General features: G+C 51.2%; 1 protein-coding gene across 8 annotated transcripts in view; it reads left to right on the forward strand.

Moving 5' to 3' along the window:
- The window catches only part of nedd4l (NEDD4 like E3 ubiquitin protein ligase), a 62,504-nt gene that overhangs the window by 18,046 nt on the left and 29,034 nt on the right, over positions 1–15,424 (forward strand). For 2 of the 8 annotated variants that reach the window (XM_035527655.2, XM_035527656.2), the window contains exons 4-5: positions 332–370; positions 1,311–1,364. In XM_035527655.2, coding sequence (XP_035383548.1) covers positions 332–370; positions 1,311–1,364 — 93 coding nt within the window. Of the gene's footprint in view, positions 1–331; positions 371–1,310; positions 1,365–8,947; positions 12,686–13,274; positions 13,914–15,424 lie in introns of those variants that run through there. The other 6 variants (XM_035527651.2, XM_035527654.2, XM_035527653.2 and 3 more) reach the window with 4 other exon arrangements.

Genomic DNA, 15,424 nt, shown 5'->3' on the forward strand with positions numbered 1-15,424 from the left:
TGACAAATATTTATATTTGTAGTGCCAAAGATTTGGCGACATTAACATGGTAAACAAAAGATGTAATGAACAACAATACAACTGCTAATAACAATAATAATAATAATAATAACTACAGCAATACTCCTATTACTGATGATGATGATGATGATGATGAAGAAGAAGATAAGGCTCTGTTTAAGGCGCCCCCTGTCCTCCTGCATGCACATGTCGCATCCATATTCAAATTCCAGAATTCTTAGCAGGAAAACGTTGTTCCACACCAGGCAAACTGCACTGGTACCTTAATGTTTAACATGTTTCACAGACTGGATCTCTGCTTCTCTTTCAGACTCTGAACCCCAAATGGAATGAAGAGTTCTACTTCAGAGTAAGTGTCTCTCTCTCTCTCTCTCTCTCTCTCTCTCTCTCTCTCTGCCCCCATCCCCATGTCACAGAGGAGTTTGTTTTCCGTTTTCCTGAGCTAGGAAGTGCTAGTCCTCCTCTATCCTCCAGTGTGCGGGTGAACATGACCAGATAACCTCTACATCAGCGTTTTGTGGCACCAGGCAACAAGATCCCTCTCACCTTTATAAACCAACAACAGCAGTAGTTCCCATTCAGGTTTCACTTTTGCTCCAAAATGAGTGTTATGCCAGTGTGGCCTAATCCATGGTGACACGCCCCATTCCTCTAGAGACTGTATGGCTGGATAATGATCTAAAATCAAATCAGCACCGGTCCAGTATCAGGGCGATGTCCTGCTGCTTTTATGATTTTTACCTAAACTTTAACCAAGATTACGCAGATGTTCTGTAAGTGTGAGAGAATATCAACACGTCTCTCTTCACCAGTAACCTGCTGGTCTGTCATAGTCCAATTTAGTATTTCAGTGTATTGAAGAAATCTCAGCGATGGCACCCTTACACATTAAATTATTAGCAATCATTAACGTCATATCAGTGCATCCTGTTAGTGACGGTCACTGATCAGGGGAAGACATTAAGTGAAGGAGAGAGTTCTGAGCTCTTCTGTGTGTCTGTTCACACGTGTGTGATTTCTGAGTTGTTCTTGGCAAACCCTGCGCTCATTAGTTACCTTACACTCTCAGCCCAGAACCAGTGCTGGCACCTGCCGAACACAAACGTGAAGCCGTTAGTGAAGTGCTGGTGTCAGGTTTTGTGTGAGGGTGAGAGTGAGCGTGTGTGTTCATAACTTCCTGTTTGTTTTTAAACCATATCTTGAATTCATGTTAGCAAGATGTGTCCTGATGCATATGATGCGTCTCTCACTCCCTCGCCTGCTGTCCTTCTCTTCGTCCCTCTCCCCAGGTTTGCCCTCAGAACCATAGACTGCTGTTCGAAGTGTTTGATGAGAACAGACTGGTAAGACAATCATTCCTTTACACATGCTCACCATGAGTGGACACACGGCAGCCGTGTTGTCATTTCCTGTGAATTTCGTTGTGAAGTCGTTCCCAGGAGTCGTCAGGATGAATTTGGGTATTGTGCCAGCTGTATCCTCTTTGAATCAACAGCTGTAATGAATCTCGGTGTGTGTATGCTTAGATGCGCCTTCTGCCAGTGTGACTGTGGTTGGTGTTAAGTTGTTGCAGTCAACATAACTGTCGCCTGAAATGTTTGCCAGATAAATGCCTGGAGTTTTTAATAATGGCTTATAAAACATGTTGGTGAGAGCTGTGTAGCAGGTTGTGTGTATGAAGTTTGCCATCACAATATCGGATTTCCCCACCCAAGCAAAGGCAAAGACACTTTTATTCTTTATTTTCTCTTATTCATGCTACGGAATCACCGAAGTCAGTCCCATTAATTGGACGGCTGCAGCTCAGTCTCTCACTATGTCTGCTGAGATACATACAACAGAAACAGAGGGGGAGAGAGAGGAGCGTAGAGGAGGAGAGAGAGGAGCGTAGAGGAGGAGAGAGAGGGAGAGGAGTAAAGGGAGAGGGAGAGAGAGAAGAGTAAAGGAGGGAGAGGAGTAAAGGGGAGAAAGAGAAGAGTAAAGGGAGAGGGAGGGAGGGGAGTAAAGGAGAGAAAGGAAAGAGGGGATTAATGGAGAGGGGGAGGAGATAGCGGGGGAGAGAGAGAGTAAAGGGGGAAGAGAGAGAGGAGTAAAGGGAGAGGGAGAGAGAGAAGAGTAAAGGAGGGAGAGGAGTAAAGGGGAGAAAGAGAAGAGTAAAGGGAGAGGGAGGGAGGGGAGTAAAGGAGAGAAAGGAAAGAGGGGATTAATGGAGAGGGGGAGAGGAGAATAGCGGGGGAAGAGAGAGAGTAAAGGGGGAAGAGAGAGAGGAGTAAAGGGAGAGGGAGAGAGAGAAGAGTAAAGGAGGGAGAGGAGTAAAGGGGAGAAAGAGAAGAGTAAAGGGAGAGGGAGGGAGGGGAGTAAAGGAGAGAAAGGAAAGAGGGGAGTAATGGAGAGGGGGAGAGGAGAATAGCGGGGGGAAGAGAGAGAGTAAAGGGGGAAGAGAGAGAGGAGTAAAGGGAGAGGGAGAGAGAGAAGAGTAAAGGAGGGAGAGGAGTAAAGGGAGAAAGAGAAGAGTAAAGGGAGAGGGAGGGAGGGGAGTAAAGGAGAGAAAGGAAAGAGGGGAGTAATGGAGAGGGGGAGAGGAGAATAGCGGGGGAAAGAGAGAGAGTAAAGGGGGAAGAGAGAGAGGAGTAAAGGGAGAGGGAGAGGAGTAAAGGGAGAAAGAGAGAGGAGTAAAGGGGGGGAGTAAAGGTGGGGAGAGAAGAGTAAAGGAGGGAGAGGAGTAAAGGGGAGAAAGAGAAAGAGTAAAGGGAGAGGGGAGAGGAGTAAAGGGAGAAAGAGAGAGGAGTAAAGGGGGGAGTAAGAGGTGGGGAGAGAAGAGTAAAGGAGGGAGAGGAGTAAAAGGGGAGAAGAGAAGAGTAAAGGGAGAGGGAGGGAGGGGAGTAAAGGAGAGAAAGGAAAGAGGGGAGTAATGGAGAGGGGGAGAGGAGAATAGCGGGGGGAAGAGAGAGAGTAAAGGGGGAAGAGAGAGAGGAGTAAAGGGAGAGGGAGAGAGAGAAGGAGTAAAGGAGGAGAAGGAGTAAAGGGGAGAAAGAGAAGAGTAAAGGGAGAGGGAGGGAGGGGGACAAAGGAGAGAAAGGAAAGAGGGGAGTAATGGAGAGGGGGAGAGGAGAATAGCGGGGGAAGAAGAGAGGTAAGGGGATGAGAGAGGGAGTAAAGGGAGAGGGAGAGGAGTAAAGGGAGAAAGAGAGAGGAGTAAAGGGGGGAGTAAAGGTGGGGAGAGAAGAGTAAAGGAGGGAGAGGAGTAAAGGGGAGAAAGAGAAGAGTAAAGGGAGAGGAGGGGAGGGGAGTAAAGGAGAGGAGTAAGGAGAGAAAGGAAAGAGGGGGGAGTAATGGAGAGGGGGAGAGGAGAATAGCAGGGGGAAGAGAGAGAGTAAAGGGGGAAGAGAGAGAGGAGTAAAGGGAGAGGGAGGAGTAAAGGGGGAAGAGAGAGAAGAGTAAAGGGAGAGGGAGAGGGAGGGAGGGGAGTAAAGGGAGAGAAGAAAGAGGGGAGTAATGGAGAGGGGAGAGGAGAATAGCGGGGGGGAAGAGAGAGAGTAAAGGGGGAGAGAGAGAGGAGTAAAGGGAGAAAGAGGAGTAAAGGGGGGAGTAAAGGTGGGAGAGAAGAGTAAAGGAGGGAGAGGAGTAAAGGGGAGAAAGAGAAGAGTAAAGGAGAGGGAGAGGGGGAGGGAGTAAAGGAGAGGAGTAAAGGAGAGAAAGGAAAGAGGGGAGTAATGGAGAGGGGGAGAGGAGAATAGCGGGGGGAAGAGAGAGAGAAAAGGGGGAAGAGAGAGAGGAGAAAAGGGAGAGGGAGAGGAGTAAAGGGGGAAGAGAGAGGGAGTAAAGGGAGAGGGAGAGGAGTAAAGGGAGAAGGAGAGAGAGGAGTAAAGGGTAGGAGTAAAGGTGGGGAGAGAGAAGAGTAAAGGAGGGAGAGGAGAAAAGGGGAGAAAGAGGAGTAAAGGGGGAGAGAGAGAGAGAGGGAGGGGAGTAAAGGAGAGGAGTAAAGGAGAGAAGGGAGAGAGGAGAGTAGAGGGGGAGAGGGGAGAGAGGGAGAGTAGAGGGGCTAGAGGGGGAGAGGGGAGAGTAGAGGGGGGAGAGGGGAGTAGAGGGGGCAGAGGGGAGAGTAGAGGGGGGAGAGAGGAGAGAGGAGTAAAGGAGAGAGGGAGAGAGGAGTAAAGGAGAGAGGGAAGAGGAGTAAAGGAGGAGAGAGAAGAGTAAAGGGAGAGGGAGAAGAGTAAAGGGAGAGAGAGAGGGAGTAAAGGGAGAGAGAGAGGAGTAAAGGGGGAGAGAAGAGTAAGGGGAGAGAGGGAGAGAGGAGTAAAGGAGAGAGGGAGAGAGGAGTAAAGGAGAGAGGGAGAGAGGAGTAAAGGAGAGAGGGAGAGAGGAGTAAAGGAGAGAGGGAGAGAGGAGTAAAGGAGAGAGGGAGAGAGGAGTAAAGGAGAGAGGGAGAGAGGAGTAAAGGAGAGAGGGAGAGAGGAGTAAAGGGAGAGGGAGAAGAGTAAAGGGAGAGAGAGAGGAGTAAAGGGAGAGAGAGGAGTAAAGGGGGAGAGAAGAGTAAGGGGAGAGAGGGAGAGAGGAGTAAAGGAGAGAGGGAGAGAGGAGTAAAGGAGAGAGGGAGAGAGGAGTAAAGGAGAGAGGGAGAGAGGAGTAAACGGGGGAGAGAGGGGGGAGTAAAGGTGAGGAGAGGGGAGAGAGGAGGTAAAAGGAGGGAGAGGAGTAAAGGGGAGAGGGAGGGAGGGGAGTAAAGGAGAGGGAGGGAGAGGAGTAAAGGGAGAGGGAGAGAGAGGAGTAAAGGAGAGAGGGAGAAAGGAGTAAAGGGGAGAGAGAAGAGTAAAAGGGAGGAGGAGAGGAGAGTAAAGGGGGAGAGGAGAGTCAAAGGGGGAGAGGAGTAAAGGGAGGGGGAGAGGGGAGAGAGGAGTAAAGGGGGAGAGGGGAGTAAAGGAGAGAAAGGAAAGAGGGGAGTATAGGGGGGGAGAGAGGAGAGTAGAGGGGGGAGAGGGGAGGAGAGAGGGAGTAAAGGAGAGAGGAGTAAAGGAGAGAGGAGAGAGGAGTAAAGGAGAGAGGAGAGAGAGGAGTAAGGAGGAGAGAGAAGAGTAAAGGGAGAGGGAGAAGAGTAAAGGGGAGAGGGAGAGGAGTAAAGGGAGGGGGAGAGGGGGAGAGAGGAGTAAAGGGGGAGGAGGGGAGTAAAGGAGAGAAAGGAAAGAGGGGAGTATAGGGGGGGAGAGAGGAGGAGTAGAGGGGGGGAGAGGAGAGAGGAGTAAAGGAGAGAGGAGTAAAGGAGAGAGGGAGAGAGGAGTAAAGGAGAGAGGGAGAGAGGAGTAAAGGAGGAGAGAGAAGAGTAAAGGGAGAGGGAGAAGAGTAAAGGGAGAGAGAGAAGAGTAAAGGGAGAGAGAGAGGAGTAAAGGGAGAGAGAGAGGAGTAAAGGGAGAGGGAGAGGAGTAAAGGGGGAGGGAGAGGAGTAAAGGGGGAGGGAGAGGAGTAAAGGAGAGAGAGGAGTAAAGGGGGAGAGAGGAGAGTAAAGGGGGAGAGAGAGGAGAGTAAAGGGAGAGGGAGAGAAGAGTAAAGGGAGAGAGAGAGAGAAGAGTAAAGGGAGAGAGGAGTAAGGGAGAGAGGAGTAAAGGGAGAGGGAGAGAGGAGTAAAGGGGGAGAGAGGGGGGAGTAAAGGTGAGGAGAGGGGGAGAGAGGAGTAAAGGAGAGGAGTAAAGGGGAAGAGGAGGGCAGGGGAGTAAAGGAGAGGGAGGGAGGGGAGTGAAGGAGAGAAAGGAAAGAGGGGAGTAATGGAGGGGGGAGAGGAGAGTAAAGGAAGAGAGAGGGAGGGAGTAAAGGAGAGAGAGGGAGGAGTAAAGGAGGGGGAGGGAGTAAAGGGGAGAGAGAAAGGGGCAGTAAAGGAGAGGAGGAAAGGAGAGAAAGGAAAGAGGGGAGTGATGGAGAGGGGGAGAGGAGAGTAAAGGAGGGAGAGGAGTAAAGGAAGGAGGGGCGAGTAAAGGAGAGAGAGGGAGGGAGTAAAGGAGAGAGAGGGAGGGAGTAAAGGAGGGGGAGGGGAGTAAAGGGGGAGAGAAAGGGGCAGTACAGGAGAGGGAGGGGAGTAAAGGAGAGGAGGAAAGGAGAGAAAGGAAAGGGGAGTGATGGAGAGGGGGAGAGGAGAGTAAAGGAGGGAGAGGAGTAAAGGAGGGAGAGGGAGGGAGTAAAGGATGGGGAGGGGAGTAAAGGGGAGAGAGAAGGGGCAGTAAAGGAGAGGAGGGAAAGGAGAGAAAGGAAAGAGGGGAGTAATGGAGAGGAGTAAAGGAGAGAGGGAGGGAGTAAAGGAGGGGGAGGGGAGTAAAGGAGGGGAGGGGAGTAAAGGAGGGGGAGGGGAGTAAAGGGGAGAGAGAAAGGGGCAGTAAAGGAGAGAGGAAAGAAGGGAGTAATGGAGAGGGAGAGAGCGAAGAGTAAAGGGGAGAGAGGAAAGAAGGGAGTAATGGAGAGGGGGAGAGCGAAGAGTAAAGGGGAGAGGGGAGAGAGGAGTAAAGGAGAGAGAGGGTAAAGGAATGAGGGAGGGTAAAGGGGGGAGAGAGAGGGAGTAAAGGAGAGAGAAAGAGGGGAGTAATGGAGAAGGAGTGAGAGGAGTAAAGGAGAGGGGGAGAGGAATAAAAGGAGGAGAGAAAGAGAGAGGGAGTAAAGGAGAGAGAGGGGAGTAAAGAAGGGGGAGGGGAGTAAAGGGAGAGAGAAAGGGCAGTAAAGGAGAGAAAGGAAAGAGGGGAGTAATGGAGGGGGGAGAGAGCGAATAGTAAAGGGGGAGAGGAATAAAGGGGGGGAGAGAGAGTAAAGGGGGAGAGGGGAGTAATGGAGAGGGGAGAGAGCGAAGAGTAAAGGGGGAGAGGCATGACAGGGGGGAGGGGGAGAGAGGAGTAAATGGGAGAGAGAAGGAGGTAAAGGAGAGAGGGAGGGTAAAGGGGAGAGGGGAGTAAAGGAGAGATAAAGAGGGGAGTAATGGAGAGGGGGAGAGAGGGGAGTAAAGGGGAGAGAGAGGAGTAAAGGAGAGGAGGGAGAGAGGAGTAAAGGAGAGAGGGAGGGTAAAGGGAGAGGGGAGTAAAGGAGAGATAAAGAGGGGAGTAATGGAGAGAGGGGAGTAAAGGGGAGAGAGGAGTAAAGGAGAAGGAGAGAGAGGAGTAAAGGAGAAGAGTGAGAGGAGTAAAGGAGGAGAGAAAGAGAGGGGAGTAAAGGAGAGAGAGGGGAGTAAAGAAGGGGGAGGGGAGTAAAGGGGAGAGAGAAAGGGGCAGTAAAGGACGAGAAAGGAAAGAGGGGAGTAATGGAGGGGGAGAGAGCGAATAGTAAAGGGGAGAGGAATAAAAGGGGGGGAGAGAGGAGTAAAGGGGGGCAGAGGGGAGTAATGGAGAGGGGGAGAGAGCGAAGAGTAAAGGGGGAGAGGCATAAAGGGGGAGGGGGAGAGAGGAGTAAAGGGGAGAGAGAGGAGTAAAGGAGAGAGGAGAGGGTAAAGGGGTAGGGGGAGTAAAGGAGAGATAAAGAGGGGAGTAATGGAGAGGGGGAGAGAGGGGAGTAAAGGGGAGAGAGAGGAGTAAAGGAGAGGGGGAGAGAGGGAGTAAAGGAGAGAGGGAGGGTAAAGGGGAGAGGGGAGTAAGGAGAGATAAAGAGGGGAGTAATGGAGAGAGGGGAGTAAAGGGGAGAGAGAGGAGTAAAGGAGAAGGAGAGAGAGGAGTAAAGGAGAAGGAGTGAGAGGAGTAAAGGAGGAGAGAAAGAGAGGGGAGTAAAGGAGAGAGAGGGGAGTAAAGAAGGGGGAGGGGAGTAAAGGGAGAGAGAAAGGGGCAGTAAAGGAGAGAAAGGAAAGAGGGGAGTAATGGAGGGGGGAGAGAGCGAATAGTAAAGGGGGAGAGGAATAAAGGGGGGGAGAGAGGAGTAAAGGGGGGCAGAGGGGAGTAATGGAGAGGGGGAGAGAGCGAAGAGTAAAGGGGGAGAGGCATAAAGGGGGAGGGGGAGAGAGGAGTAAAGGGGAGAGAGAGGAGTAAAGGAGAGAGGGAGGGTAAAGGGGAGAGGGGAGTAAAGGAGAGATAAAGAGGGGAGTAATGGAGAGGGGGAGAGAGGGGAGTAAAGGGGAGAGAGAGGAGTAAAGGAGAGGGGGAGAGAGGAGTAAAGGAGAGAGGGAGGGTAAAGGGGAGAGGGGAGTAAAGGAGAGATAAAGAGGGGAGTAATGGAGAGAGGGGAGTAAAGGGGAGAGAGAGGAGTAAAGGAGAGGGGGAGAGAGGAATAAAGGAGGAGAGAAAGAGAGAGGAGTAAAGGAGGAGAGAACGAGCAGTGGTATTTCTTTGTGATTCAAGACTTCCTCTAGCTGGATACCCCACAGTGAAGGTTTGGTCCGGCTACACTAAACTCTGCATTCTTGACTCTTGACACCTGGCTGAGCTTGATGTGGCACTGTAGAAGGAACTTTTCCTGTACAGATTCATGCATGGTGTTTATTAATTTAATATTAATGTTATTATTTGTTTATGATTTTTCCTTTGCACCAGTAATGTCTGCTTTGGCACAGATATTTCTTTTGTGTTTATTGTAGACTGTTTACATTTTCCACTAAAGGCATTCCATGGATTTTACATGGATTTTAAACTCACTGGCATGACACGGACATTGTCCTTCTAGTCAGTGAGACATGCGTTTCCCCTCCATCGGTATGAGGGTTTAATCCCAGAATACAGTGATCTTCAGATAATCCAGTATGTCTACATGTATGTATATACGTTATCAGACTAACACTCAGATAACAGCTGCACACATGGGAGCTGTGGCAGTGTTTAGTCCTCTCTCTCTCTCTTTCTTTCTTTGTTCAGTGGTGCTTTATTGACATGACAAATATTCACATTTGCATTGTCAAAGCTTTGATGAAGAAACTACATGTTAAACTACAGATGTTATAACTACAATTCTCTTATTACCAATAATAATAATAGTATAGTCCTCATCTCCCTCTCTCTCTCTTTCTCTCCCTCTTCCTTTACTGGGCCCACACAGAATGGAACTGTGTGTGTTGCATTACTGGGCCATGTGAGTGTGTGATGGGCTGCTGGGTCTTGTTTGTGTAATTTGGGATCCTGGGCCGTGTGAGAGAGACACACAGAGCCGTTGCAGCCTTTAAGGAAGGTGAGTCCTGCCTTTAAGGGATGACTCCTGGCAGGGCTTGGGTGCTGAAGTGAGCATGTTGTCCTTATATGTCCCCGGAGCCGTCTGCACCCCCGTCCCTCCGACGCGTCACCCTGTCATCATCCGGGCTCTGTCCTCCTTGCCCCTCTCCTCTCCGCCCTGCTGGACATTCCTTCCAGTTCCTTCTTCCGTTTTCCTGTGATTGAGTTCGGATTCCTCATCAGTTTTTGTTTGTTCCCGTTTCTCTCTCTCTACAGTTTAATCATATTTAAAGATCACGTGTATCTGTGCTGGGTGTCCCTGCTGTAGCAGGACTTGTGTGTTCGAGACAGCACTTCACATGCGTCCAGACGGGTGGAGCTCTGCCGTCTTTTAGCGTGTGGAAGGAGAAGCCTGCAGGCGCTTCTAAAATAATAATAATAATAATAATAATAATAATAATCTGGTGAACCCTAAAACCGCAGCATTGATGCTGAAGTGCTTTGAGACGTATGTCGGAGGAAACCAGCCCTGCAAATGTCTCTCTGTCTGTGTCCCCTACGATCAGGCCACACAGTGTCTGGCTGAGTCTGTTTCCTACAATAACGCTGCACTGCTCTGCCCTGCCAACCAGCAGCGTCAACAAGTTTCTTAATTAATCACTGTTAGAATGTCCAAATATTGGCGCCGGTTTGTGTGCACTCTGATTTTTATGGAGAAAAATGACAAACTTGCCACCATCAACATCAGATGCAGGTCTCTGTTGTGTCCTAATGGAAACGGATTACAGCGAGGATGGTCTCTCAGAGGGTAGTACAGCTCGCTGGGTTTGGCTCTGCAGGAAAGACTGGCTGACTCTCCATCTCTCCCTGCTGGGGCTCGTCAGGGTCTCATCGGGTCAGTGCCAGGGTCTCACGGGGTCAGCGCCGTGCACTAAACCACACCACAAGTACTGAATTAGTATACCATGCTTGTGATAGCTTGATAACACAGGACTTTGGCTGTGATTAGACAGAGAGCGCAGGTTTGGATGTCTAAACCCACAGATGTCTGGTTTCTGGAGTGTCTGTTCACTAGAGCACTAATGTAATGTGTTTGAGTGCAATGCTCCGCATACTTCGAGTTCAACCACGTCCAATGATTACTGGTCCCTCCAGTGGTGACCAGGAACACACCAACAGCACAACGGCAAGCGACTCGAAAGTGCTCAGAAGTGTATCGATGAAAAAGATGCATGAGATTGTGGTTTATAATCTGGAATGGCCCGGATTATGCCGTTGTTGACACATTGAGATACTGTTAGTAACCTGGAAGAGAAAGTGTGCATGGCAATGAACACTTCCTGGTTCACTTCCTGACTACTAATACGACACATTATTGACCAACTTCATGACCGCAGCGACTATAGAAGGTTTCCAGTGTTAACGAAGACTTTGTTATTTTTGCTTTGACTACTGGTCTGAAATGTAGTGAGATTGGGTTTCAGAGGCCACCTGCCAAGTCCTGACTGACACGTCCATGTGTGGTTTTGTTTTGCTACCAAGAAATGCCTTTCTTCAGGGGAAAATCTGTCTCAACGTTTCCGTTTCACAGACTGTGGGTTGGAGATCTTTGAGGGGTTTCTGCGTTCTTTGTCAGGATTTCAAGGTACTTTGGTCAAACGCATCATGGATTAGTCCACGTCCCAGTTTGGCTTTGGACACATGTCCTCAGTGTGTGGGAAGAGTGAACATACACCGATTAATGGCGTTGTGGAGTGGACTCTCTGGCTCAGCAATGCTCTCACTCTCTCTCTTTCTCCCTCCCTCCCTCCTGCTCTTGGATCTCTTTCTTCCTGACATATCACCAGCAGCTGAGGGAGGCCGGTTTGGATCTAGCTGGGTGGTGTGGTAATTGTGTTTCAGTGAGGTGGCCATGGATCGAGTCACATGACCAAAGTTGCCCTGCCCTCACCTCATTCTGCCCAAGTGCCAGACGCTCTCATCCAACCATGAGCGGAATGTCTCTGGTCTCTCTGGCTATTTCTGCCGCCCTGCTACTCTCTGGCCGGAGCACTAACTGTTAGCGAAATGGAAGAGGGGGTTTAGTTGCCCGCTAACCACTGACACACACACACACACACACACACACACTCTCTCTCTCTCTCTCTCTCTCCCTCTGCTTCTCTCTAGTTCTTTCTATCTCTGTCTCTTTGCTGCTAGCCACCACCCCCCCCCCCCCCCCGGTCTTTCTCCCTCTCTCTCGTGCTCGCGTTTGTCCGCTGAAGTTTGCAGCTCTTTGGCAGAACCTCTCCAGTTACTGTGGGTTGCTGCCTGCTTTTTCTCGAACGAGGGAAAGCAGAAGAGAGGGAAAAGTGTGTGTGTGTGTGTGTGTGTACGCCGAGGGAGCACAGACACTCTCAAAGGGCGGCAGAGACAGAGGCGTCGGGACACGGGCTGCTTGCGGAGCAGACTGAGACGTTGGAATGTCTCACCGGCTGCGTCTCTATTTCGGCTTGGGCCGCAGCAACACGGCCCCTGAGCTCGAGACGCCGCACGAGGAGGGTGAAGAAGAGGACGAAGAAGAGGACGGGCACGCCGGCCCTGGAGAAGGGCACCAATCCGGACCCAGAGGCGTGCTGTTCCACACGCGGACATGGGATTGCGGGGGAAGGGCGGATGGTGCGGCCGGTGTTCCGGACGGCCTCCTGAAGCGGAGTTCTTCCATGTTCATCCCTCAGCTCCAGATGTTGGCTGAGCCGCGGCCCACCAGGAGCTCCTCGGTGCAGATCTCCCTCCAGCGGTCCCCCACATCCCGTGAGGACGTCCAGAACCCGGACTCTCCTCCGGGATACCCCCAGGAGCTGGCACCGGCCTACACGGAGCCTGGATTGCCGTGGTGGGCCCTGCCGCCGCCGGACTACCCCCGGAGAGAGAGACCGTCGGGCGGGACTGTGGAGCCGGCCCTGCCCAAGCGGCGGGTTTTCTGCATGCGGCCGTATGACATGCGGCATGGGCCAGCCGTCGTGGACATCTCCGGCGGGGACGACGCAGGGACTGGCTTCGGCAGGGTCCACATCCAGCAAAGTGCCCCGAACGGCTCGGACGTCCGGCAGCTCCGGATCGTGCCCTTAAACCCGAGGGAGCTCGGCGTCTCCCGTCAGTGGTCGGTACAGACAAGCACGGACAGGAATCCGGGCACACGGAAGTTTGTCCTCCAGCTTCAGCCGGACCGTGGGAGAGCGGTGACCAGCCTTGCCCAGAGAGATTTCACCCCCCCGGGCATCGGAAAAGGTCCCTGCGTGCCCTGTTACCCCTGCATGGGGCTGGAGAGGAGCGCATCCCAGCCCTTTCAACCCCGGCCGCTTCCCACCCGGCCCGGATCCTTGCCGGACCTCCACGCTCACGTGTCAGAGATGGAGACAGAGAGCAAGTTTGCCGAGGACCAGACGCAAGGCTGCACGTTTCGGATCAGGAGGGAGCAGAACCCGGGACAGCCCAAGTTCAGGATCTACTTTAGTCCAGTCGCTGATATTAGACCGAACTCGACACAGGACGGTAACGCTGGACAGGGAACTACGTGGAACAATGCACAGGTAATTAGCACCGCAGGTCTGGAGTTTGGTGTGCAACGCCCTTATCAAGCAATCCTCCATTTACTGACCTGGACAGTGATCACAGGCTTGACTGTAAGCGCTGTTACTAGCTGGCTGTTTTAATTTCATTTTTTTTAATTTGATATACATTTGGGGTTTTTTGGTGTGTGTGGGGGGGCTGGTGTTATCACAGGACTTGTGTGTGACGTTGGGGCTATAGTTCTGCTTTTCTTGTCAATAATTCACCATGTTAATAGGTGGATGGCAAATGGGAAAAGCAGAGCAGATGAGGTAGCGGCTCTGGATTCGGGGGGAGGGGAGCACTTCTGGGAAGTGAGGATCCTAAGAAAGTGAAGCCAGGAGCAAGTCTCATCCGCAAGGTGTTCGGTTTCCTGGCCACGCGCATCCGAACGTTGCAAGAATTCAGTGGGTTTTTTTCTTGAAAAAGCGGAGAGGCTAACGGAAGCGGGCCCCACGGGTCTGGGCCAAGCGCCACACTTTTGCGTCTTTAAGAGCGCGCGCTATCTTTAGCCCCGTGTCCTTAGCTCAAGTGACCCAGCCTCTTGGCTGCTTCCTGGGTTACTCCTCAGAGGGCGTTTTGCACGGTCTGTCCAGCGAGACTGCGGGAAGGGACAACAGCGTTAGGCACGCGGTGTTGGAGCTGCGACCCGTGCAGCCGTGTGCTGGGCAGACCCGCGGAGCTCAGTCACGCGCTCCGCTCCGAGTCACTTTTTATAGTGACTGATATTTCAGACTTTTTTTTTTCATGCGTGTGTGTAGTCGGGTTATTATTAGACTTAACGCCCCTATTAACACTTAATTTACTCAGTAAAAAACGTGCGATTCGGGCCTGAGTGAGTCTAGGCGGATTTGAAGTGTTCAGTTCCTTTGAGTCAAAACAACCAACCCACAATTATGATCGGCTTTTGTGGGGGCTACATTTCGTAATATTTTTCCAGAATCGTGTGGAAAAATTACTCCGTCAAACCGTGTAAAGTACGGTAAACGTTTTATTAAAAGGGGAAACAGCTCTGCTCTGTTTTGCAGAACCGTTTGTGGAAAACCCACCGTGCTTGAGAGCTTTGCCAGTAAAAACTTTAGGTTCTTCTCGTCCCAGCTAAGGGGTGCCGTGTTTTGCATGCTGCATCCGGCCGGAGCATTTTCCCGTAACCGCTCGTGGTTACGTCAGCAATGCGGAGAAGAACGGAGCACCAGCCGGTGATCACGGGTGAGCTCTGTGGAGACGCTTCAGACGTTCCCGGCCTTCCGTAGCTCTGCGCGGAAGTGCCACCTGCTGTGATTGGGTGAAGGGGGAATGCCCCCATGTTCCCATCATTTGCCCACAAGTGCAGAGCAGAAATGCCTCCCAGGTTGCACGAGGCTGCATGGGCATGAAGCAGTGATTTATTTGTGTTTTAAGAGAAAAGGGCCTTTTCCCCAGATAAGCGGCCCAGGCGACGCGCGCAGCTCGCCACATCCGGATGTTGGGGCACGAGTCCAAACCGACTCGTCCGGACTGTTCCCAGCACGACTCGCGTTCCCGCGCTCTGACCGTGACCGGACAGCTTTGATGCTTACTCTCGCGGATGGAGAAAACCGACAAACAGCCATGTCTCCGCTGACTGATTACGGATGATCCAGTTTAGCTAAAGACATCCAGGGTAGTGTCAAGTCAAACGTTCGCGTACTAGCTTTATCTCTGACAAATTAGAGTGCGTGGTTTGTTAGCTTTTTTGTGTGTATACCATGATATATGATGTAGTGTTGCTTTTGTGCCTCGTGCCATGTTATTTCATAAAGTCAATTTCACAAAGTGACTACTTGTGTATAAAACGCCACAGTTTATCAGGGAGGTAAAAAATGCTTCGATTGTATTTTTATATATATATATATATATATATATATATATATATATATATATATATATAGAGTGTTATTCATAAAATTGTATTATTGTAATTTTGTTAGCTCGATGTGACGCCAGGTTGCTGATTTTCTTCGTTTCTCCGGTTCCAGTACGAGCAGCGCGTGATGATACTGAAGCATCCCGTCTGACTCCTGCTAGCGGCGGACGTGCAGCTGGGACTTTCTGTTGATTTGGCAACCTGTCCGCCGAGCCGCTCGGTTTTGCCTGCGTGACTGCTTGGTGTCGCACCGGCTCTGATCGGAAGCTTTATGGAGTATGTAACGTTTTGGCCGCGGCGCGTGGAGGGTGTACGGGGGACGGCTGTTCCTCCAGCCAGGCAGGAAGTGGCCCCTGGCTTCCGCCGGCTATATTGGTCTTATCCGTTGTTATATTAGTTGGGCGTGTGGCTAAAGTTAGCGTGCTGGTCTCTGGAGGGGATGGTGGGTTCTCTGTGGCTCTGACCCTCTGAGTTACCTCGCCTCCACAGCCTGCACCAAACCCAGGCCTCTGGCTTCTAGCTGTGTTTTTTTTTTTTTTTTTTTTAATTTAGGCTGGAGAGATGTGGTGGGAGAATTCACGAGGACTCAGTTGTCTTCTTTTCATGTCCACGTGAAGGACAGCGAGACGTGTGTGATGACACGGACGTTTCGTCTGAGCAGGCACGTGTCAGATAATCGGTGTCCATGGAGACGTAGCATGGCTTGTTGCCCTAGTGATCCCAGGGAGTTCCTACTCTGCGCACACTTCCTTTGTGCTGCCTTTTCAGCTGGTTGCCAAGGTATTAAGAATCCTTGCAAAGTTTCCAGAGCAGTAGTAGCTCATCTCCGTTGGCC

Source organism: Electrophorus electricus, chromosome 8 (assembly GCF_041902795.1).
Source record: "Electrophorus electricus isolate QZ-2024a chromosome 8, ASM4190279v1, whole genome shotgun sequence".
Classification (NCBI taxonomy): domain Eukaryota; kingdom Metazoa; phylum Chordata; class Actinopteri; order Gymnotiformes; family Gymnotidae; genus Electrophorus; species Electrophorus electricus.